At 49.6% G+C, this 25929-nt stretch overlaps 1 protein-coding gene across 4 annotated transcripts in view; it reads right to left on the reverse strand.

The window, feature by feature from the left end:
- The window catches only part of LOC133360368 (centrosomal protein of 290 kDa-like), a 102056-nt gene that overhangs the window by 45401 nt on the left and 30726 nt on the right, over positions 1–25929 (reverse strand). For all 4 annotated transcript variants that reach the window (XM_061579052.1, XM_061579051.1, XM_061579049.1 and 1 more), the window contains 17 exons: positions 24580–24742; positions 23599–23699; positions 22193–22280; positions 20379–20491; positions 19071–19155; positions 17330–17508; positions 16186–16350; positions 15096–15245; positions 12978–13093; positions 12211–12313; positions 9670–9900; positions 9008–9181; positions 7059–7170; positions 5278–5474; positions 2906–3057; positions 1767–1878; positions 314–481 (listed from right to left, as the gene is read on the reverse strand). In XM_061579052.1, coding sequence (XP_061435036.1) covers positions 314–481; positions 1767–1878; positions 2906–3057; positions 5278–5474; positions 7059–7170; positions 9008–9181; positions 9670–9900; positions 12211–12313; positions 12978–13093; positions 15096–15245; positions 16186–16350; positions 17330–17508; positions 19071–19155; positions 20379–20491; positions 22193–22280; positions 23599–23699; positions 24580–24742 — 2409 coding nt within the window. The remainder of the gene's footprint in view (positions 1–313; positions 482–1766; positions 1879–2905; positions 3058–5277; positions 5475–7058; positions 7171–9007; positions 9182–9669; positions 9901–12210; positions 12314–12977; positions 13094–15095; positions 15246–16185; positions 16351–17329; positions 17509–19070; positions 19156–20378; positions 20492–22192; positions 22281–23598; positions 23700–24579; positions 24743–25929) is intronic.

Here is a 25929-nt window from a genome sequence, read left to right on the forward strand (position 1 = left end):
ACGCTTCGAAACTCAGTTGGAAAGCGTGAAAGAAAATAACACGTGGATTACACGAACACATTGTTATAGACTGTTAAGAAAAAGCTTGCTTGGACAAAAGGGGTGATAGCGTGTGGTCAGGACTAATGAAGGAGTGCCAGCCAAAGGAGGCAATACCCTAGAGAGAACGTGAACCACGGAGATGGAGCTAATATGAATCATGTCCATCCGGTGGACCACGAGGGACGGGACGAGCTGGCAATACCTTCACCCAGCAGCGGATTGATCACGGTTGATGACAATGACGATGACGACGTGGCCGTGTGGCACTTGCCTGTTCTCGCTGATCCAGCTGCTGCTCCAGGCGGAGGCCCCAGGCCTCGGCCCTGCTGAGCTTGGCGCGGGCGGTCTCCAGCTTGCGCAGCGCCGTCGCCTCGCTCAGCTGCAGCGCCATGATGTGCTGGTGCAGCGTGCCCAGCAGCGTCTTCTCATCCGAGCGGCACTGCCCGCGATAAAACAAACATTTTCCCACCCGTATGGCCTTTAACAGACTGTTGGGGGGGAGGGGCGAGTGCTGTTAGTGAGATGCACCTACGAAAGGGTGGGTGGGCCAACACCATGCCCGGCAGTCGTTTCTCTCCCCAGTGGTGATGTTTCACACACGGCACCAGGTACTCATTTGAGGCCGAGTCGAACAATCATTCGTGATAGCCACGTCACTTCTGACAAAGAGCTCTCTAGCTCAGTGGAGCCCTTACCTGGTCAAATAAAAAAGTAAAAATAGTACAGTGGAACCTCGGTACACGACCGCTTTGGAATAAGTCGGATTTGGTATACGTCGTGTTTTTTCGAGAGAAAAAAATGTCTTGGGATACACGGGACCAGTTCAATTATTCACCACCGTTAAAAGTCGTGAATGGGTATCAACCTCGGGTCACATTGCGTTAGCGACTGCACTGCCGCTCGAACAACAACCGCCGATCGCCACTCGGCGGTGGCGACGTCACCACGGCACCTGTGCCAGGCGAGACGCACTTTGAGGGCACGTGCAGTGTCGAAGGCTCGCTGGCAGGAGATCGCAGGACAGACCCAGGTGTCGCGGGTTGGCTGAGATGACTGGCAGATGCACCACTTGTGCCCCCTACTGTGCAAATTGTCGCTAGCCGCATACATACAGGCGGTCACTTGATGGGATCTCACACCGCGTTTTCCACGTGGGAACTTACCATGATGCGCCGGAACCAAACCGTGCTGCGCTGGCCTCACAAAACGACAACTGAACTTGGCTCGGGGTCAAGCAGGGTCAGGGGTCGGGGCTAATGATGCATTCATCGATTGCATGTGGTGTGAGTCAGTACGCTGTGAGGACACGGCTACCACAAAACTCTGCGCAACCAGTTGAACACGTAGGCTTTCGCGATCAATATTACTCTTAATAAACGTTTTTGGGTGAGATCGCGTTATTTATAAATGTGCCGTAACCCTCCAACACCCGACACGGCCAATCAGTAAAAAAGTGCCACGTTGACAAAAGACAAAATAGTTCACTACTTTAGCCCACCGGTGTGTTGAAGAGTGAATCCACAACACCATTCTGGCGAATTGCCCGACGATGCTGGATGTAATTACCAGCGAAACGTCGTACTACTCACAAATTGCAAATGTTGTGGTTTCACTCGACTGGTAAATAAAAAAAAGTTAAAATAGTAATTAAAAAAAACGTGTACTTTCAAGTAAATTCTGGACATCTCGCTGCCTGTAACCGGCACACGGTGACCCCTCCTAACCTGCAGGTCGGAGAGCTGGCGCCGCAGAGACTCAACCTCTTTCTCGTGCGAGTGCTGGCGGGAGGCCCATGACTCCGCTTGAGCCCTGGCCACCTCCGCCACGTCGCGCTGCCTGCACGCACGCACGCACGGACACGTGCGTTGAATTTCTTTCGCACCGTACACAGCCAACTGTGCTAATCGGAGGTGCGGGGGGGGGAAGGACAACAAACTAAATGCAAAAAGCAGTTCTCTCCCTCCCTAATCCCTCTCTCCCTAATCTCCCCCATGAACACAACTGACGTGATAATTGTTTTTTTTACCCTTCTATCTGGCAACAAAACTGACACCTTTTTTACAAGGAGTCATGTTTGCATAGACCACAATACCTGCAGTCATAATGCAAACAAAACACATAACTCTGATAATGTATGCACTGTCCTTGAAGTTGATTGGTCCACACCCGAGACAGCTTTCCTTAGAGCCTAGTCTCACATGGGTTGGACCAGATGACGCCAAAAGGCGCACAACTGACGTGCTTGAGTCCGTGGACGGAATTCCTTTCCAGCTCAGACCCCGCCTGCTTGCCCATCGCCACGTATATAATAACCTCTTGTAGTAACAGCTCTCTCGCTGGTTCAGCAGATTCCACTGCTGGATGATATTTTTCCCGCCTAAGGACGACCGCTTGTGTTGCGATCGAAACGTCGTGACTTATTTTATACCTACGTGACTTTACCGAAAGAACCAAAGAGTATACGGTTCTAAAGAATTTCGATTTAAAGCTTTCGTGACTGCAGGGATTCATCTTCTTGGTTCTTTCGGTAAAGTCACGTATAAGGGAAATAATAAAATAATAAAATAAAACATAACAAAATAATTCTCACGACGTTTCGGCCACAACGCAAGCAGCCGTCCGACAGACCTGGTCTTCACCTGAGGACGGCTGCTTGCGCTGTGGCCGAAACGTCGTGAGAATTATTTTATTATGTTTTATTTTTATTATTTTATTACTTCCCTTCTACGTGACTTTACCGAAAGAACCAAGAAGGTTCTAAAGAAATGAGTTTTCAATCTAGATTTCAAAGTGCACAGCGCTATGCATAGCACAGTGCTGGGTTATGAGGTCAGTGGTGGGCGTCGGTGCAGGGCGTCCGTACTTGGACACCTCCATCCTGAGTGCGGCCTGCGACTCCTCGAGCTGCCGAATTTGCCGCCGGTCGGCCTCGCTCACGGCTCGGCTCACACCCCCCGCCAACTCGTCCCGGAGCTCGGCTTCCACGCGCTGCGCCTCCAGGTTCATCCTCGTCAGCTGAGGCGTGCAAGGCAACAACAATGATGAGTACGGCTGGCCACGTACTGCGCGAAAGAAGTTCAACATACAGAAGAAAAAAGAATTGCGTTTGCTGTCCTCCCCCGCACCTCCGATTCGTACGTTTATTTTTATATTGGGCGAAATTGCGAACAACAACCAATATCGGACATTGGTACATCTATCTAAAGTCACGTAGAATAAAAATAATAAAATAATAAAAATAAAACATAATAAAATTAAACAATTCTCACGACGTTTCGGCCACAACGCAAGCAGCCGTCCTCAGGTGAAGAACAGGTCTGTTGAGAAGACAGAGTCTGAATGACACACTCCAGGTTTGGAGTGACCATTTAAGCTGGGATGGAGGGGAGAAGGGCGCCTTGACAAAATAATTTGCATATCAAGAGGAATTTAGCATATTTATGGGCAATGCAGATATAAATCGAAATTGGTACATCTAATCGGCATGAGCATCGGATCACCGCAAGCTCAAAGACTGAGTCCCCTACAGGGTGTGTGGTGAAGTTAGGACATGTGTGTGCTCGGCACGTGAACGCCTGAAGACCAGAATCCGTTATTTCAACGACAATGTGTTCATCAGGGAGCTTCCATCCAGGGAGCTTGTTCTGTTCACGACGTACGGCGTGAAAGAATTTCAAAATACATAGAGACGAACTCCCAAGCAGGAACGCATTCTCCCTCACGCGAGACACACTATGTTGACCTGCACTTCTCAAGATAAACTTTGGGGTGCGTCTTATTATCCAGTTACGTGACCTTTGCTGCCACCGCGGCCACTTCCACCATTACCATGTTTTTTTTCTTCTTGGTTCTTTCCGTAAAGTCACGTAGAAGGGAAGTAATACACTAATAAAAAATAAAACGTAATAAAATAAAAATGAAAATAATTATTATGTTTTATTTTTATTATTTTATTACTTCCCTTCTACGTGACTTTACCGAAAGAACATTACCATGTTCTCCGTATTATCATCATTCAGCGTTCTCTCCATAGACAGGACCGGTGCACAATTTTCTCCTCCGTGTCCCCTCTTGTCTTTCGCTGTTTCCCTTCATCTTGTCCTTTCGTCGTTCATTATACGCACGTATGTAGAGCTTCTCCCGCATCGTACGTAACCAACCGCGCCAATTGGACGTGCGGAGATGCTAGACGTTGTCGAGAATCGCCATTGTGTTTTGTTCTTTCTCCGCGCCTTGATAAAAAGGCACTTTTTCTCCCCCAGTATTCACTCCATACTTTGTAAACTTTACACTTTGCACCCAGATAAATGTGCTACATCTATTTCAAAGCAGTCCCAAAGTTTGAGGTGAGTCTTACTTTCCCGAGCATCTCATTATCTGGACAATACAGTAACAGTAACACAACTTAGTGTCGCGAGGATATTTTTTGGAGTTTCAAGATTTTGTTGTGTTTCTGTGTACGGTGGTCGCCTATCCAAGCACTGCCCACAGGCTCAAAACCTGCTTGGCTTCCCAGATCGGGTGTTAATTCCGGGAACGACCAAAACCATCGCTGACGGAACGAGCTTGGATCGTAATGGCCGTGTCGGAGACGTTAGGCTGCTGTCACCGCCACCACCGCCACTGAGATTCTGGGTCCAAAGCTGAAAAGCGCACCATCACTGTCCCACTAATTTAACATTTCACCTGCACTCCACGACCACCACCACCAAAAACAAAGATCCCCCATATAACCTGAACAGACTGTAGGGGCAAGTGCTGTTAGCCAGCAGCACCTATGAAGGCCGGCACGGCGCACAAGGGGGTAGGTGGCCAGCACCGCGCCCGGTCGCCTTCATCTCCCTCGTGGCGATGTCTACACACCGCACCAGGTGCTCAACTGAGTTGACCTAGGGGAGACTCAGAACCAGAGGTCGCAATCGGGTACCCGATACCCGTACCCTACCCGATACCCAGCCGGGTACGGGTACCCGTTTGCGACCCTGGTGCGGCCGGGTACGGGTACGGGTAGGCCGTGAGTCACTGGTGAGTCACCGTTTGTCACTCATTTCGGGTAGGGTACGGGTACGGGTAGGGAATCAAAACCCGTTTGCGACCTCTGCTCAGAACTGGTTGAGTTACTCGGAACGGGAATCGAACTCGGATCGCTGGGTTTGTATCGCAGCGCGCCAACTGCTACACTACCGCCGCCACCACTGCCGCCTGTCACCACCACCGCCGCCGTCCGTCACAAACCTGCGCAAACTTCTCCTCGAGCTGCTGGTTACGCTCGTGCGCGCGAGCCAGCGCCTCCTCGGCGTGCCGCTGCATGTGCAGCGCGTGCTCCGCTCGCTGGCGCTCGTTCAGCTCCCGCATCTCCAGCACCGTCAGCCGCCGCGACACCGACTCATCAGCATCGCCGGCGCCAGTGCCGACGGCCGAGGTGGTGAAGCCTTCACAACGCAGCAATGCGTGGAGAGAAGGGATGTGGGGATGACGTGTGGGTCCCTGTAACCGCTGCTGGAGGCTTGGATGGCTCGTAATGGCCGTGTCGGAGCGTAAAAGGTCACAGTGCTAAGGTCACTGCATTTAAGCGATGATGTTTGTCTCAGGGTGCTGCGATGGCCAGATGTTAACTACCTCGCCTGGTATACAGGAGGTCGTGGGTTCGATCCCAACCCTGACGCCTGCTGCTGTATATTTGGAGTTTGCATGTTCTCCCCGTGGTCGTGTGGATTTTTCTCCAGGTCCTCCGATTTTTCTCTCCATATTTAGAAACATGGATTGAGAGAATTTAGCTGCTGTAAATGTACATTTGATAATAAACCACTTTGTTGACCTATCATTTGTGTCCAGGTCGCTTCTGAAAAAGAGCTATTCAGCTCAGTGGGCCTTACCTGGTAAAATAAAAATTGTTTAAATAGTTTAAATTTTAGTAGTGTTCATAATGGCAGTGTCGGAGCCACAAAGTTGACGGCTTTAAGATCCTGAGGTGAGATTCTGAGGGTGGATGTCTCGGTCTCAGGATGGTCATAATGACTGTGTCAAAGACACAGAACCACTTCCAGCCCTGTAAGAGGTTTACAATGGCCAAGGCAGACACACTAAGATCTTGGGACTCTAACACTGGGATCGGGTGTCTCTCTCTGGATTTGGGAAGGCCACGTCAGAGGTAGAGATGATGGCCAGCGGTCAAGACTAATGACAGGAGTGGTGGCCAAAGCAGGGAAAGAGGACCCGTGAAACCGTCCACCGCCGAAATGAAGCGATGAAATCAGTTCGAGGAGTTGATCTATCCAGTAATCCCTCATGGGATCGTGAGGGATGCTGATGATGCTGTTGAAGAAAATTATTGAGTTCAATGGGCGATGGTGGTGATGGTGGCGATGGTGGCAATGGTGGTTGATGGTGGTGATGGTGGCGATGGTGGCGATGGTGGCGATGGTGGTTGATGTTGGCGATGGTGGTTGATGGTGGTGATGGTGGCGATGGTGGTTGATGGTGGTGATGGTGGCGATGGTGGCGATGATGAAGATGGTGGCGATGACGGCGATGGCAGCGATGGTGGCGATGGTGGCCATGGTGGCAATGATGGCGATGGTGGTGATGGTGGCGATGGTGGTGATGGTGGCGATGGTGGCCATGGTGGCGATGATGGCAACGATGGCGATGGTGGCGATGGTGGTGATGGTGGTTGATGGTGGTGATGGTGGCAATGGTGGCAATGTTGGCGATGGTGGTTGATGGTGGTGATGGTGGTGATGGTGGCGATGGTGGTGATGGTGGCCATGGTGGCGATGATGGCAACGATGGCGATGGTGGCGATGGTGGTTGAACGTGGCTGATGGTGGTGATGGTGGCGATGGTGGCTGATGGTGGTGATGGTGGCGATGGCGGCGATGGCAATGATGGTGGCGATGGTGGCGATGGTGGTTGATGGTGGTTATGGTGGCGATGGTGGTTGATGGTGGTGATGGTGGCGATGATGGCAACGATGGCGATGGTGACGACGACTCCATGTTATGGCACGTGCCCACCTTGTTTTGCAATTCTCTCATTCGCCTGCTCCAGGGTGTGAAGTTTCTCTTTGCAGATCTCCAGTTCCTTGCTCACCATTGTAACCTCTGCCCGAAGCGCGGTGTTCTCCTCCTGCACGGACAGAGGAGACACAGAGAGAGAGAGAGAGAGCTGGGGGTCTTGCTCTTCACGTTCCCACAACCACTGGCACCCGTGCAAGCTTGCTACTCCACCCGGCCTGGAACTCGTGTTGTTTATACGATTGTCGGTTTGCCATACATATCGAAATGTCTAACAACGTGAATAAAAAGTCCGTCCCTGTGCGTCTCTCGAACGTGCCGTGCGGGTTTGATCGTTGTATTATTAACTATTAAACTAAACAGTTGTTTACTTAACCAGGCAAGGCTATACAGCTCTATTTCAGAAGCGACATGGCCAGAAATTATAACTCAACGAAGTGGAAATTCGTTAATCTCTCATTTAAATTTCGATTTAAAGCTTTCGTGACTGCAGGGATTCATATTCTTGGTTCTTTCGGTAAAGTCACGTAGAAGGGAAAAAGATGGAAGGACAGGCAGACAGACGACAACTGCATGTTTGTTTCTAAATGTGGAGGGAAAAACTGGAGGAGAGAGACATGCAAACTCCAAATATAGAGACGTCAGGGTCCGGATCGAACTCACGACCTACTGCATACCAGGTGAGGTAATTAACATCTCACCACCGTGGCAGAGCTATTGGCAGGCTATAGCCAAGCCTGCATGTACACATCTGCCGTGTTAATGCTGAGGCTATACGTTTCTCTTACGGTTACACGAGGGCCGACCGGTTCTTTTGGGTCACCCTTTGATCAATTTGGCCAGGTTTTCAATATGTTAATTCTCTGATTGCAGCACAACGTTGTACTAGAGTTTTGTTGGTATTGGATTATCTTTACGAGAGTTAGAGTGGCAACCCGTTACAGACAGAACAATGGAAGGACAGGCAGACAGACAGATAGAAGGATAGACAAATGGACAGATGGCCAGACGAACAGACAGACAGACAGACAACAGAGGGACAGACATATGGACAGATAGCCAGATGGATGGACAGATAACGAACAGATAGACAGGCAGACAGACAGAGAGGTAGACAGATGGAGGGCAGACAAGACAGACAGACTGATGGACCGACTGACACACAGACAACAGAGGGACAGACAAATGGACAGATGGATAGACGGACAGACAGGCAGATAGAGAGTTAGACGGACTGACAGATGAATGGACAGGCAGATGGAAAAACGGACGGGCAGACAAGGCAGATACAGTAAAACCTTGGGTTGCGAGCATAATTCGTTCCGGAAACGTGTTTGTAATCCAAAGCACTCGTATATCAAAGCACTCGTATATCAGTTGTGATCACGTGATGCCCGGCAGACAAAGCGTGTACACGTACTACTCGTATTGCAAGACCTCGCTCGTTTATCAAATTAATATTTATTAAAAAATTTGCTCGTCTTGCAAAACACTCGCAGACCAAGTTACTCGCATTCCAAGGTTTAACTGTAGATGAACAGACTGACAGGTCAGAGCTATTACATAAGCACATTCGACCGTAGTTTAAAAGCGCTGTTGAAACGTGTGTGTGCATGTATGTGTGTGCGGCGGGGAGCGATAGTGTAGCGGTTAGCGCGCTGTGCTATGAACCCGGCGACACGAGTTCGATTCCCGCTTACGGCCAACACCAGTGACGATTATCTGAACCGGTCCTGGGCCTCCCCAAGGTCGACTCAGCCTCAAATGAGTACCTGGTGCGGTGTGTAAACATTGCCACTAGGGAGACAAAGGTGGTCGGGCGTGGTGCTGGCCACCCACCCACCCCCTCGTGTACCGTTCCGGCCTTCATAGGTGCTCGCAAACAGCACTTTCCCCTACAGTCTGTTAAGGCTATACGGGGGATCTTTATCTTTGTGTGCGGCGGGGACCTTGACGTGCTCCACGCTGGAGGCTCTCTGCGCCAGCACATTGTCCCTCTGCAGGAGGTCCCGGTACTTGGCCGTGAGCTCGTTGTAGCGCCCGTTCGCCACCTCCAACTCGGATGCCGGGACGCTGTCTGCCAGCGCCTTCTGCAGTGCCGCGATCTTGTAGCTCGCCATGTCCTTCGCACAAGCACGGACCGCACGCGAGTGTCAAGGTAGGCCCATTGCAGCTTTAGCGGCAATTGCGATCTGCAACACGGTAATCTGGAATACTTTTAACTGTTCGTGAAGACAGCTTCTCTGCCCAGCGGCATAGTGTGGTTTGCCATGGGCCCTGGTGATGGTGGTGATGATGGTGATGATGGCGATGGTGGCGATGGTGGCGATGGTGGCGATGGTGGCGATGGTGGCGATGATGGTGACGATGGCGACGATAGTGACCATTCGACTGTGGCGATGGTGGGGACGGTGGCGATGATGGTGATGATGGTGATGATGGTGATGATCGCGATGATGGTGATGGTGGCAATGATGGTGATGATGGCGATGATGGCGATGGTGGTGACGGTGGCAATGATGGGGATTATGGTGATGATAGCAATGGTGGTGACAATTGCGACGTTGGCTAAACAGGGCGTTCTCCCCCCGCCCCCCGCCCCACCAAACACCTTGTAGCGCTGCAGGTAGCCGATTCTCTCAGCCACCGCGGCCTCCATGTCCGTCACGTCGGCGTGGAGCCTGGCATTCTCCCGCCGCCCGTGACTCTCGGCCTCCACCAGCGCCGCGTGGCGCCTGCTCAGCGCCAGCTCGTTCACGCGCAGCACAGTCATGCGCCGGCTCATCTCCGAAAGCTTCCGGGTCAATTCGCCAGCGTCCAGCTTCGACGCCTCCAGCAGGTTCTGGATCCAAGAAGACGCGGCACCAGTGAAGAGCGCAGCGACGCTGAGATGTTAACTCCCACGGAGTTTGCATCTCTCATCATCATCACGGTGGCTAGGAGATGTTAACTACCTCGCCTGGAATACGGGAGGTCGTGGGATCGATCCCGACCCTGACGCCTGCTGTATATTGGGAGATTGCGTGTCTCTCTCTCCCGTGGCCGCATGAATTTTGTCCTCTGGTTTATCCCTCCACATTAAAAAGTCCACGCGATAAGTCACTTCGTTGAACTATCATTTGTGATGGCTAGGTTGCTTGTGTAAAAGAGCTTTTCAGGGTGTTTTAAAAAGCTGGACCCAATTTCAAAGCAGTATATTTCACGATGGCAACATGTTACAATTACACAAAAAGTTACAAACGGTTTAATGAGTTATCAAGTTTTACTAACCATTTTATAAATGCTCTATGTGCCCTCCACCTGCTGTACGGACAACATCGAGACGATTGTTGAATTCGTCCCAAACGCCTCTCAAAGTGTCTTCTTCCACTGAAGTCACCGCTGCGGTGATTCTGTTTTTGAGGTCATCCAGATTAGTTGCTAATGGTGGCACAAAAACAACACGGTCTTTAACGTATCCCCACAAGAAAAAGTCGCAGGGTGTGATGATGTCTGGGGATCTTGGGGGCCAAGAGCGTAGCGCCAAGTCTTGGGGTCCCGTGCGACCTATCCAACGTTGAGGCGGTGCGTCTTGCGAATGACTGAGGCTAGGGGCTGTTTGTGCGCTGGGAGAAGCATCTAGCGGTAACCATTTGAAACTCTATGCCCCACCCTCTCTCTATGCCCCGCCCTCTCTATGCCCCGTCCTTTCAAGCGGTAAGAGTTTCATTCATGGGCGGTTCGTGGTTGCAGAGATATAGCGATTTCAAATCGGGTCCATTACTTTCAAACACCCTGTACTAGCTCAGTGGGCCTTGCCTGGTAAAATAAAACATAGCTTTTTTATCTTCTTGGTTCTTTCGGTAAAGTCACGTAGAAGAGACGGCTGCTTGTGTTGTGGCCGAAACGTCGTGAGAATTATTTTATTGTTTTATTTTTATTATTTTATTACTTCCCTTCTACGTGACTTTACCGAAAGAACCAAGAAGATGAATCCCTGCAGTCACGAAAGCTTTAAATCGAAAAATAGCTTTTTTAGTTTCAATCGTTTGTTCTCAATACCCTTATCCCGGTAAGGGTCGTGGCGGCAGCATGTTGAGCAGGGTGGTCCAGACCTCCCTTTCCCTGGCGACAAGACTCTAGCTCTTCCTGGGGATTTCCCAGGCATTCGCAGGCCAGCAGAGCGACATAGTCCCGCCTGCGTGTCTTGGACCGACCCCGGGGTCTTCGCCCAGTGGGACGTGCGGCCCGGTAAGAGTTCCAGGGGGAGTCTAGCGGGGGGGCATCCTTAGCATGTGCCCGAACCACCTCAACTGGCTGCTCTCGATCCGGAGGAGCAGCGGTTCGAATGCTCTCCCGGATTACCGAGCCCCTCACCCGATCACAGAGTGAGCCCGGCAACCCTGCGGAGAAACCAAATTTTGGCCCCTTGATTTAGAAGAATTATAAATATTTTCTTTAATCTTGCACATGCTGGGCTTCTGCAACACTTCCCAACACGCTCATTGGTCCTCAAGAGATATTTAATGGGCGATAATGACTCTACGTTTCGAGACGAACAGCCAGATGATATTAAAACGTTTAACTTAACCTTGAAACTATTTTTTTTACATCACCATATAAGGTCCCACTGAGCACTATGTAGCTCTTTTTCAGAAACGACCCGGCCACAAATGATAGCTCAACGAGGTGGGTTATCGCGTGGAAATGTATAGCAGCCAAATGCTCTAAACGTGCTTTGTCGATTCTAAATGTGGAGGGGAAAAACTGGAGAACCCGGAGAAGAATCCACGTGATCATGGAGAGAGAAACACGCAAACTAAAAATATACAGGCGTCGGGCTCGGGCTCGAACCCTCGACCTCCTGCATACAGGGCGAGGGAGTAAAGATCTCGCAACCGTGGCTCCGCACGTGATGTTATACGGGAGGGATATGTCCGTGTCTCCCCGCTCGGATGAATGTGGGGCGATGCTCATCTCCGTTAGCGGTGCTGAACTGGGAGTGGACATTCCATATTCGCATGGCAAGCGTTAAGTTTGCTGAATAGTCAGAGATGTCAGAAGGACGTGACGAAAAAAACGTCGCAGATAATGTGCATCAAGGACAGTCGGTGAATGGACACCGCACTTTTAACGATAATTTCCCGCAGCAACCGCGACAGCCACTCCTTACGTTGTACTCCTGGACGTGGATGGAGTTCTCTTGGTTCTTCTCCTCCAGGGACAACTTCTCCCTGTCCAGTCGCTCCCTCTCCTTCTGCCACTCCTCCCGCTCGCTGCGAAAAAATCGGGAACGGGACACACGTGAGGCCAGGTGGCTCAGCTGTCGAGAGAGCAGAAGGCAAACGAAAAGTTTGAGATATAAATGTGTCGTAACCCTCCACCACCCGACACGGCCAATCAATAAAAAAGTGTCACGTTGACAAAAGACAAATTAGTTCACTGCTTTAGCCCACCGGTGTGTTGAAGCGCGAAACCACAACATTTACAATCTGAGTACGACGTTTCGCTGGTAATTGCATCCAGCATCATCTGGCGAATTGCCCGTACTCATATTGTAAATGTTGTGGTTTCGCGCTTCAACACACCGGTGGGCTAAAGCAGTGAACTAATTTGTCTTTTGTCAACGTGACACTTTTTTACTGATTGGCCGTGTCGGGTGGTGGAGGGTTACGACACATTTATAAATAACGCCATCTAAACCCAAAAACGTTGATTATGAATAATATTGGTCGCGAAAGCCTACGTGTTAAACTGAAAAGTTTGAGAGTTGGAAGGATGCGGTTTGCTGCTATAAATTGTCACACGCGATAAGCCACTTTGTTGAGCCAACCCTTGCTGGTGTCTCCAAAGCACTGGGCCGCAGGCCATGTGCACCAGCATGGCCGCCACGCGATGCTTGCTGTGTGTGAACGGACGTGAACCGTGAACCCTCCTCGCCTGTGGAAATCCTGGTAGAGAAGGCTCTGCTGGTGACAGGCGACGGCAAACTTGCGTTTCAGCTGCTCCAGAGATTCGCTCACTCGCTCCAGTTCCGCGTCCTTGCCGCTGTTGTCCTGCAATGGCGCACGACGCAATAACACACGAGGCAGTGACGCACGACGCAATAATACACGATGTACAAGATAGGTAGACACAGGGAAATGATGCACAATGATACACAGTGCACAGTGCAATAGTACAACACTCAATGCAAAGATACGCTGGCAACATGCAATGGGGTACAATTCAACGATACGCAACGCAAAAATAAACAACGATTCAACGATACGGAACTATAAACAACGATTCAACGATACACAACGCAACTATAAACAACGATTCAACAATACGCAACTATAAACGATTCAACAATACGCAACGCAACTATAAACAACGATTCAACGATACGTAACACAACAATAAACAACGATTCAACGATACACAACTATAAGCAACTATAAACAACGATTCAACGATACGCAACACAACAATGAACAACGATTCAACGATACGCAACACAACTATAAACAACGATTCAACGATACGCAACGCAACTATAAACAACGATTCAACAATACGCAACGCAACTATAAACAACGATTCAACGATACGCAACACAACTATAAACAACGATTCAACGATACGCAACATAACTATAAACAACGATTCAACAATACGCAACGCAACAATAAACAACGATTCAACGATACGCAACACAACTATAAACAACGATTCAACAATACGCAACGCAACAATAAACAACGATTCAACGATACGCAACACAACTATAAACAACGATTCAACAATACACACCGCAACAATAAACAACGATTCAACAATACGCAACGCAACTATAAACAACGATTCAACAATACGCAACACAACTATAAAAACGATTCAACGATACACAACGCAACAATAAACAACGATTCAACAATACGCAACGCAACAATAAACAACGATTCAACAATACGCAACACAACTATAAACAACGATTCAACGATACGCAACGCAACTATAAACAACGATTCAACGACACGCAACACAACTATAAACAACGATTCAACGACACGCAACGCAACTATGAACAACGATTCAACGACACGCAACACAACTATAAACAACGATTCAACGACACGCAACACAACTATAAACAACGATTCAACGACACGCAACGCAACTATGAACAACGATTCAACGACACGCAACACAACTATAAACAACGATTCAACGATACGCAACGCAACTATAAACAACGATTCAACGACACGCAACGCAACTATAAACAACGATTCAACGACACGCAACGCAACTATAAACAACGATTCAACGATACGCAACACAACTATAAACAACGATTCAACGATACACAACGCAACAATAAACAACGATTCAACGATACGCAACGCAACTATAAACAACGATTCAACGATACGCAACGCAACTATAAACAACGATTCAACAATACGAACACAACTATAAACAACGATTCAACAATACGAACACAACTATAAACAACGATTCAACGACACGCAACGCAACTATAAACAACGATTCAACAATACACAACTATAAACAACGATTCAACGATACAGAACAATAAACAACGATTCAACGATACGCAACGCAACAATAAACAACGATTCAACGATACGCAACGCAACAATAAACAACGATTCAACGATACGTAACGCAACTATAAACAACGATTCAACGATACGCAACGCAACTATAAACAACGATTCAACGATACGTAACGCAACTATAAACAACGATTCAACGATACGCAACGCAACTATAAACAACGATTCAACGATACGTAACGCAACAATAAACAACGATTCAACGATACACAACTATAAACAACGATTCAACGATACGCAACGCAACAATAAACAACGATTCAACGATACGCAACTATAAACAACGATTCAACAATACGCAACGCAACAATAAACAACGATTCAACGATACGTAACGCAACTATAAACAACGATTCAACAATACAGAACGCAACAATAAACAACGATTCAACGACACGCACGGACGCAATGCGAAGCTGCACACGGGGCTCACCTGCAAGACCTGCACCAGGTACTCGTTGAGCGCGTTGATGACGTCGCTGCTCGACGGCACCATGGCCTCGGGCAGCGGCAGCGTGGGCAGCGCTGTGCCTGTGGCCCCAGACGTCCTCAGCAGTGCCAGCTCCCCCTCCAGGCGAGACATCTGGCACGGGCACACCAAGAGGGGTGGTTTCAATGCAGTCGGCATTCGACAGTCAAGCGGGAAGCAAACTAAACACAAGCCACTCTTACCTTGAAAGAAGTAGTCCTCTAGTAAAGCAGTAATAGGTTTTTACCCTTTCAACTGGTACAAAAACTGACACCTTTATACAAGGCATCATGTTTGCAATAACCACAACACAAGCAGTCAAAATGCAAACAAAAAGAAACAACTCTGATGATGATAATGATATGCACTGTCCTTGAAGTTGATTGGTCCACACCCGAGACAGCTTTTCTTAGAGCCTAGTCTCCACTGGTGTTGGACCAGATGACGCCAATGGAGACTAGGCTCTAAGAAAAGCTGTCTCGGGTGTGGACCAATCAACTTCAAGGACAGTGCATATCATTAATCGACGTGACCACGGGGAGAGAGACACACAAACTCCAAATATACAGCAGCAGCATCAGGCGTCAGGGTCGGGATCGTACCCACGGCCTCTTGTATACCAGGCGAGGTAATTAACATCTCATAGCCACCGTGATGATGATGAGAAACGCAAACTCCAAATATACAGCAGCAGGCGTCAGGGTCGGGAACTAACCCACGACCACCTGTATACCAGGGGAGGTAGCTAACATCTCATAGCCAGCGTGATGATGATGAGAGATGCAAACTCCAAATATACAGCAGCAGGCGTCAGGGTAGGAATCGAACCCACGACCTCCTGTACACCAGGCGAGGTAGTTAACATCTCCTGGCCACCGTGATGATGATGAGAAACGCAAACTCCAAATATACAGCAGCAGGCGTCAGGGTCGGGAACTAACCCACGACCTCCTGTATACAAGGCAAGGTAGTTAACATCTCCTATCCACCGTGACACCCACTCAGTCGCCGTGGTCTCGTGTCGCGGGCACTGTTGCCGCCACTGTGGTCGCACCTTATCGAAGGCCCGGTCCTTTGTGGACGACGCGGCCAGCGCCTCCGATCGCGTCGCGCGCAGCTCATCCCTGAGCTCCTGGTTGCGCCCGGTCAGCTGAGCAAGCTGCTCCTTCAGCTGAGCCACCCCCTCATGCGGCCCGCCAGACCGCCGGGCCTCCAGGACCTGCAGAGGAGCGACGTGTTGACGACGACGATGATTTATAATATTCGATTTAAAGCTTTCGTGACTGCAGGGATTCATCTTCTTGGTTCTTTCGGTAAAGTCACGGAGAAGGGAAATAATAAAATAATAAAAATAAAACATAATAAAATAATTCTCATGACGTTTCGGCCACAACGCAAGCAGCCGTCCTCAGGTGAAGAACAGGTCTGTCGGAAAGATGTCATTAAGACGCTGTCTTTCCGACAGACCTGTTCTTCACCTGAGGACGGCTGCTTGGGTTGTGGCCGAAACTTCGTGAGAATTTTATTTTATTGTGTTATTTTTATTATTTTATTATTTCCCTTCTACGTGACTTTATCGAAAGAACCAAGAAGATGTATAATATGTTTTCGTTTGCTCCAATAAAGAGAGAACTAGTCAGTCAGAACCGGGCATCAATAATTGTCCAAACACTGTTGTCCTAAATTTTGATTTAAAGCTTTCGTGACTGCAGGGATTCATATTCTTGGTTCTTTCGGTAAAGTCACGTAGAAGGGAAACAATAAAATAATAAAAAGAAAAAACAATAAAATTATCACGACGTTTCGATTGCAACACAAGCAATCGTCATCAGGTGTGAAAACCACAGCAAGAAAATTTGAAAAGTTTTCTTGCTGTGATTCTGGTTCCTGTGTGTGTGTGTGTTAGCGTGCTGCACTGCGAACCCGGCGACCTGAGTTCGATTCCCGCTTACGGCCAACATCGGTGACGATTATCTGAACTGGTCCTCTCTTAGGTCGACTCAACCTCAAATGAGTACCTGGTGTGATGTGTAAACATCGCCACTGGGGAGACAAAGGCGGCCGGGCGTGGTGCTAGCCACCCATCCCATTGTGCGCCGTGCTGGCCTTCACAAGCTGCTGCTCGCTAACAGCACTCGCCCCAACAGTTTGTTCCAGGCTACACGGGGGGCATCTTTGTCTCCGTCTTTGCGTCACACCGTGAGCAGCCGTTCGAGCGAGGGCAGGTGGATTGCGGTGCTGCCACCACCGCCGCCGCCGCCGGCACCAACGCCCGGCCCCCCCGGCCCCCCAGGAGCACTCTGCGCCGCCCGCACGGCCGCCGACACCTCCCTGAGCCCGGCCTCCAGCCCCGACACCTCCGCCTGCAGCTCCGACACTACGGCACGCAGCAGCAGCAGCAGCAGGGTGATGCAGTAGTAACGAGAGAAGCAGTTGGAACAGCAGCGTAGCGAACAGCAGCAACAGCAGGGTGATGCAGTAGTAACGAGAGAAGCAGTAGGAACAGCAGCGTAGCGAACAGCAGCAGCAGCAGGGTGATGCAGTAGTAACGAGAGAAGCAGTAGGAACAGCAGCGTAGCGAACAGCAGCAGCAGCAGGGTGATGCAGTAGTAACGAGAGAAGCAGTTGGAACAGCAGCGTAGCGAACAGCAGCAGCAGCAGGGTGATGCAGTAGTAACGAGAGAAGCAGTTGGAACAGCAGCGTAGGAAACAGCAGCAGCAGCAGCAGGGTGATGCAGTAGTAACGAGAGGAGCAGTAGGAACAGCAGCGTAGCGAACAGCAGGAGCAGCAGCAGGGTGATGCAGTAGTAACGAGAGAAGCAGTAGGAACAGCAGCGTAGCGAACAGCAGCAGCATCAAAAGAAACAGCAGAAGTAGTAGCAGGTGAGAGTTCAACAACCAGCAGCACAAACACACAGTAGTAGTAACAGCGGCAGTAGTAGAAGCAGCAGCGGCAGATGGGACAATAGTAACAAAGGGAACGGCAGGAGATGGAGTGTCAGCATCGGCAGCAAAGGATGACAGGAGCGGCAGTGGCAGGACCAGCAGGTAGCGCAAGGGGCATCAGGAACGGCAGGCAGGAGAGCGTCAGAAACAGCAGCAGGAGAAGCAGGCAAAGCATCAGCAGAGGGAAACAATGTAGCAGCAGCAGCATCGGCAGAAGAGGAAGAGATTGGGATAGACTGTGAGCAATAATACGAGAGAGAGACGTGAAGATACTTGTTATTGTGTTTCAAACGCCCTCAATGAACTAAAATTAAACTATTTTAATTTTACCAGGTAAGGCCCACTGAACTATTAGCTTCTTTTTCAGAAGCAACCTGGCCACAAATGATAGCTCAACGAAGTGGCTTATCACGTGGAAATTTATTGCAGCCAAACACTCTAAAGGCAGGTTTCCAAATATGGAGGGAAAAACCGGAGGAACCAGACAAAAATCCACGCGACCACATGGAAAACACGCAGACTCCAAATATACAGCAGCAGGCGTCAGGGTCGGGATCGAACCCACGACCTCCTGTACACCAGGCGAGGTAGTTAACATCTCCTAGCCACCGTGATGATGACACACGAAAACTCCAAATATTCAGCAGCAGGCGTCAGGGTTGAACCCACGACCTCCTGCACACCAGGTGAGGTAGTTAACATCTCCAAGCCACCGTGATGATGATGAGAGATATGAAAACTCCAAATATACAGCAGCAGCAGGCGTAAGGGTTGAACCCACGACCTGCTGCGTACCAGGCGAGGTAGTCAACATCTGATGAGAGTGAGACACGCAAACTCCAAATATACAGCAGCAGGCGTCAGGGTCGGGATCGAACCCACGACCTCCTGTATACCAGGCGAGGTAGTTAACATCTCGCCACCACGGCACCACGGCCCACGTGCGTAAGCGCCCCGTGTCGCCCCAGCCGGCCTGTGGCCCCAGTGCCATACCTTGATGCCGGAGGCTCGCGCCTTCCTTGGACTTCTCGGCCAGCTCCTTCTCCCTGTGCTCCAGCTCCTGACACAGCTGCTCCACCTGCAAGTAATGGGTCCATGATGGCAGGGAAGTGGCACGGTGGTGTGACGTGCCCAGCCGGGGGGTTAAAGTCCCACTGTTACCGCTGTCGCTGCCGTCTACACGGTCGACGTGATGATCGTTGTCACCGCCGATACCAGTTACAACGGCTACATCGTCATTTTTTACATCATCGTCATCATCATATGGAAGATGTCGACACCAATTACATATACCATCTACATTATCTATATCTTCAACATCATTAATATGGACGATGTCAAAACCAGTTACATATACAATCTACATCATCTACATCTTCAAAACATCATCATCATATGGACGATGTCAACACCAGTTATATATACCATCTACATTTCAAACATCATCATCAATATGCATGATAGCAACAGTTTAATATAGCATCTACATCATCTACATTTTTAACATCATGATGTCAACACCAGTTACACCGGCTACATCATCTACATCATCGAGCATACATATATACAAGCAACAAAGACGAAGATCCCCTCCCGTGTAGCCTTGACCCAGAGGTGAACAGATTATCACTCGTCCCATGTGGTCGTCATGACCGAGAATCAAACCCAGGTAGCCAGGTCTGTGGCGTAGCGCCCCAACCACTACCACGGCCACACCACCCACTTGTGCGCCGTGCCAGCCTTAATAGGTGCTCGCAAAAACACAGCACCTGACCCAAGAGTCTATGTATGGGTATACGGGGCATCTTTGCCTTTGTTAAGAATCACCTATACACACCAATAAACAAAACAAACTAGACAGCTTTTTTTTTTATTTCACAAGGTCAGGCCCCACTGAGCTATATGGATCTTTTTCAGAAGCGACCTGGCCACAAATGATAGCTCAACGAAGTGGCTTATCGCGTGGACATTTATAGCGGCCAAACACTCTAAACGCACGTTGATTATAAATGTGGAGGGAAAAACTGGAAGCCCTGGAGAAAAATGCACATGACCAAGTGATTATGAGAGAGAGACATGCAAACTGCAAATATACAGCAGGCGTCAGGGTCAGGATCGGACCCCATGACCTTCTGCATGCCAGGCGAGGTAGTAAACATCCCGCCACCATTACGCCCTTGCACATGCTCACAACAATCGCCATTCGCCACTAAGTGGCGGTGACGTCACCACGACGCTTGTGCCAGGCTATGTGCACCTTGAGGCCACGTGAAGTGCTCACAAACACCCACACACACTCACCTTCCTGCTCAGTCGCTCCATGTCGGCCTTTGTCCAAACGCTTTCCGATTTCTTAGAAGTCGTTCCACCCTCTGCCAAGTCATCGCTCAGGTTCAAGTCGTCTGCCAGCAAGCCTGCCGGCGGGAGGGACAGCACGTGAATACTTAAGACACACGTGTACACGCAAAGACAAAGTTCCTCCGGATAGCCTTTAACACATTGTTTGGGCAAGTGCTGTTAGCGAGCACCTACGAAGGCCGGCACGGCGCACAAAGGGGGGTGGGTTTGCAGACACTACACCCGACCGCCTTTGTCTCCCCAGTGCTAATGTTTACCCAATCCAGCAATTAATAATTTAAGTCTGAGTCTACCTAAGGGAGGCGCAGTAAAGGTTCAAACATTATACTCTTAGTTTTTTCGGTAAAGTCACGTAGGTAAAAAAATGAAATTAAAATTAATAAAATAAAATAATAAAAACACGACGTTTCGGAGGCAACACAAGTCTCCGTCATCAGGTGGGACCGTCACAGCCAGATTTGCTGTATCAAGTGACATTCACCACCGTTTTATTGGTCTGAATCAAACTCGGGTCGCCGGGTTCGTAGCACAACGCGCTAACCACTACACTCCCGCTCCCCACATTCCACACATGCACACACACACCAAAGATGCTGCCGATTGGCACAAAGCCAAGTATTCTCAATATGACAATCAGGACCATATTGAAGGGAATCCGGAATTAAAGCACAAATGCTTGCATTGCAAACCTGTCCACCTAAGCCTGATTTCCATCCACATCTGTGAAATAAGAGCTTCATAGCTCATCAGATTCCTCCAGCCTAAATAAACACATTCCTGCGGAGGGAGCTGGTAGGAACGTTGGGTTGCTCGGTCAATGGCCAGGGCCAACGGCGGCGTGGTGTATTCCGTAAATATGGCCGACTGTGAGGGCGGGCACAAGCCGGCGTGAGTAGGTTAAACGTTGAGTTTTATAAGGGCACCACGGGGTGACCAGCCCCACCCCACCCAGCCCCACCCTTCCCACGACCCACCCAGCCCTACCCTCCCCACCCAGCCCCTCCCCACCCAACCCCTCCCTGCATGACGGACACAATAATCCCCTGTGGGCTGGTGTAACCAGGAGGTTCCTACCAGTAAGATTACGTTTCTGATAACATCAGTGGTGAGTGATATCATAACCAGACTCAGAATCAGAATATTTATTTTCACTGGAGGAATCCGATCAACTATAAAACCCCTTTTTCAAAGATGTCCAGTGGGGGCGGATCAGAAAGTTACAACAACAAACGATACAACACAATTGATAATAAACGTTTTTGGGTGAGATCTCATTATTTATAAATGTGTCGTAACCCTCCACCACCCGACATGGCCAATCAGTAAAAAAGTGTCACGTTGACAAATAACAAAATAGTTCACTACTTTAGCCCACCGGTGTGTTGAAGCGTGAAACCACAACATTTACAATTTTTGAGTACGACGTTTCGCTGGTACGGCCGGGTACGGGTACGGGTAGGCCGTGAGTCACTGGCGAATCACCGTTTCTCACTAATTTCCCAACGTCTTGTCTCTTCTCACAATTCAAGTTCCTAGAATCAACCCACCCGCGCCTGCAACATGGCTTCATCCCAGAGGTCGCAATCGGGTACCCGTACCCTACCCGATACCCGGCCGGGTACGGGTAGCCGGGTATCGGGTAGGGTACGGGTACCCGTTTGCGACCCTGGTGCGGCCGGGTACGGGTACGGGTAAGGAATCAAAACCCGTTTGCGACCTCTGCCCCCCCCCCCCCCCGGCCCCCCACCCCAGCTCACCAATGGAGGCTGCTCTCTGACCCCTGTCTTGCGCGAGCTTTCGTATTTGTTTCTTGTGCGTCAGCCGCTCTTCCTCCAGCCGCTCGATCTGCGAGCACGCGGACAAAGCAGAGCGACCGACGTCATTCGAGGAAGCCACTGGGGCCTATGCACTTCTGTAACTACTGCTAACTGAATTTCGATTTAAAGCTTTCGTGACTGCAGGGATTCATAGTCTTGGTTCTTTCGGTAAAAGTCGCGTAGAAGGGAAATAATACAATTATTAAAAAAATAAAACAATACAATTCTCACGACGTTTCGATTGCAACACAAGCAATAATCATCAGGTGTGAAAAGCACGGCAAGATTTTCTTTTATTCATTATTATTTTATTATTTCCCTTCTACGTGACTTTACCGAAAGAACCAAGAATACTGCTAACTATGATTTTTATTTTTTATTTGACCACGTAAGGACCACTGAGCTATTAGCTTCTTTTCCCGAAGCGATCTCGCCACAAATGACAGCTCAACGTAGTAGCTTATCGCGTGGAAATGTATCGCAGCCAAATACTCTAAATGCACGTTTCTGTATATGGAGGAGGGACAAACTGGAAAACCCGGAGAAAAGTCCACGTGACGCGGAGAACATCCAAACTCCAAAATGTACGGCCGTTGGGGTCGGGATCGGACCCACGACCTCCTGTGTACCAGGCGAGGTAGTTAACATCTCCTAGCCACCGTGATGATGATGAGAGACGCAAACTCCAAATATACAGCAGCAGGTGTCAGGGTCGGGATCGAACCCACGACCTCCTGTATACCAGGCGAGCTAGTTAACATCTCCTAGCAACTGTGATGATGATGAGAGACGCAAACTCCAAATATCCAGGCGTCAGGCTCGGGATCGAACCAATGACCTCCTGTACACCAGGCGAGGTAGTTAACATCTCATAGCCACCGTGATGATGATGAGAGACGCAAACTCCAAATATCCAGGCGTCAGGGTCGGGATCGAACCCACGACCTCCTGTATACCAGGCGAGGTAGTTAACATCTCCTAGCCACCGTGATGATGATGAGAGACGCAAACTCCAAATATCCAGGCGTCAGGGTCGGGATCGAACCAATGACCTCCTGTACACCAGGCGAGGTAGTTAACATCTCATAGCCACTGTGGTGATGATGAGAGATGCAAACTCCAAATATCCAGCAGGCGTTGGGGTCGGGATCGAACCCACGACCTCCTGTATACCAGGTGAGGTAGTTAACATCTCCAAGCCACGGTGATGATGATGAGAGACGCAAACTCAAAATATCTAGCAGGCGTTGGGGTCGGGATAGAACCCACGACCTCCTGTACACCAGGCGAGCTAGTTAACATCTCATAGCCACTGAAGCGGTGTTGGTGTGCAGCAGAGGACTTACCTCCTTCAGGAGCACCTGGTTCTCGGCTCGGTAACGCTGCTGAGTCAGCGCTTTATTCTTCCTGATCTCTGTGAGGTCAACCACAGACTTGGACTCCAGACCTGGCACGGGAGATGGGCGCAGACACACGCGACAAAGATCACCCCGATAGCCTTAACAAACTGTTGAGGCAAGTGCCGTTAGCAGGTAGCACCTATGAAGGCCAGCACGGCGCGCGAGGGGGTGGGTGATCGCACATACACAGACACACAGAGAGACACACACACAGACACACAGAGAGAGAGACATACACACACAGACAGACACAGGCAGACACACAGACACATAGAGTCACAGAGAAACACAGAGAGACACATACACACACACACAGAGACACACAGACACAGAGAGAGAAACATACACACACAGACAGACAGACACACACAGACAGACACACAGAGCCACAGAGTGACACAGACAAAACAAAGACACACAGAGCCAGAGACACACAGAGAGACACAAACAGACACAGAGACACACACACACAGAGAGACAGAGACACACACGGACAGACACAGAGACACACACACACAGACACAGAGACACACACACAGAGACACACACACGGACAGACACAGACAGACACACGCAGACAGACACACAGAGCCACAGAGAGACACACAGACACACAGACACACACACACAGAGGCAGAGAGACACACACACACAGACACAGAGACACACACACAGCGACAGAGAGACGCACACACACAGACACAGAGACACACACACGGAGACAGAGAGATACACACACAGAGACAGAGACACACACAGACACAGAGACACACACAGACACACAGACACAGAGACACAGAGAGACACACACACACACAGAGACAGAGAGACACACACACACAGAGACAGAGAAACACACACACACAGACACAGAGACACACACACACACAGCGACAGAGACACACACACGGACAGACGGCTGGTCACCGAGGCGGGAGCGCAGCTCATCGTTTTCATCCAGCATGTCGTTGAGCCGCATCTCGAGGGCGTTGAGGTCGCGCGTGAGCGTCTCCACGGTGCCGTCGCGCGTGCGCACCTGTTGCTGGCACACCTTGATGTCCGCCACGGCCTCCACAAGGCCGTACTCTCCCTGCAAAGACAAAGATCCCCCCCCCTCCGTGTAGCCTTAACGTAGAATATAATTACAATAACACACATTACAACTGATTACTAATCTACAACTCGCATCGTAACAATTGCCCGATTCACTGTGAGATCTCTTTTACCTACGACTATATTTTGCCACTGGTAAAAGAGATCTCGTAGTGTAAATGCTTACCCCGAGCACTCAATACTCTGATATTGCACTGTGTTTGAGTTGTACGCCTTCTGGCGTCATCTGGTCCAACACCAATGGGGACTAGGCTCTAAAGAAAGCCGTCTCGGGTGTGGACCAATCAACTTCAAGGGCAGTACATATTATTATCATTATCAGAGTTGTTTCTTTTTGTTTGCTTTTTTGACTGCTTGTGTTGTGGTTATTGCAAACATGATGCCTTGAATAAAGGTGTCAGTTTTGTACCAGTTTAAAAGGGTAAAAACCTACGACTATAAATTGCCTGATTACTAATCTAGTATATAATTACAATAACCCGCCTAAAATCGTTGCACCTGATGAGTTAAATGATGATGTCAATCTGCTGCTGCTGCTCTATTTAAGACCGGGAGCCAGAGCAGAGCCTCACCATTCTGGCGAATTGCCCGATGATGCTGGATGCAATTACCAGCGAAACGTCGTACTACTCAAAAATTGTAAATGTTGTGGTTTCACGCTTCAACACATCGGTGTGGGGCTAAAGCAGTGAACTATTTTGTCTTTTGTCAACGTGACACTTTTTTTGCTGATTGGCCGTGTCGGGTGGTGGAGGGTTACGACACACTTATAAATAACGCGATCTAAACCCAAAAACCTTGATTATGAATAATATTGGTCGCGAAAGCCTCATACGTGTTAAACTTAACAGCCTGTTCGGGCAAGTGCTGTTAGCGAGTAGCAGCACCTATGAAGGCTGACACAGGAAGAGGGTGGGTGGACAGCACCACGCCCGATTGCCTTTGACTCCCCAAGTGGCGATGTTTACACACCGCACATGGGTACTTATTTGAGGCCGAGTCGATCTAGGGGGAGGCCCAGGATCGGCGCAGATAATTGTCGCTGGTGTTGGCCGTGAGCAGGAATCAAACTCGGGTGGCCGGGTCCGTAGTGCAGCGCGCTAACCGCTCCCTACACGCACACACACGCAAGGATATTCCTAGGGCTATGTGCGTGTGTGAGAT

This window comes from Lethenteron reissneri, chromosome 68 (genome assembly GCF_015708825.2).
Source record: "Lethenteron reissneri isolate LAM-NWPU_2019-01 chromosome 68, ASM1570882v1, whole genome shotgun sequence".
Lineage (NCBI taxonomy): Eukaryota > Metazoa > Chordata > Hyperoartia > Petromyzontiformes > Petromyzontidae > Lethenteron > Lethenteron reissneri.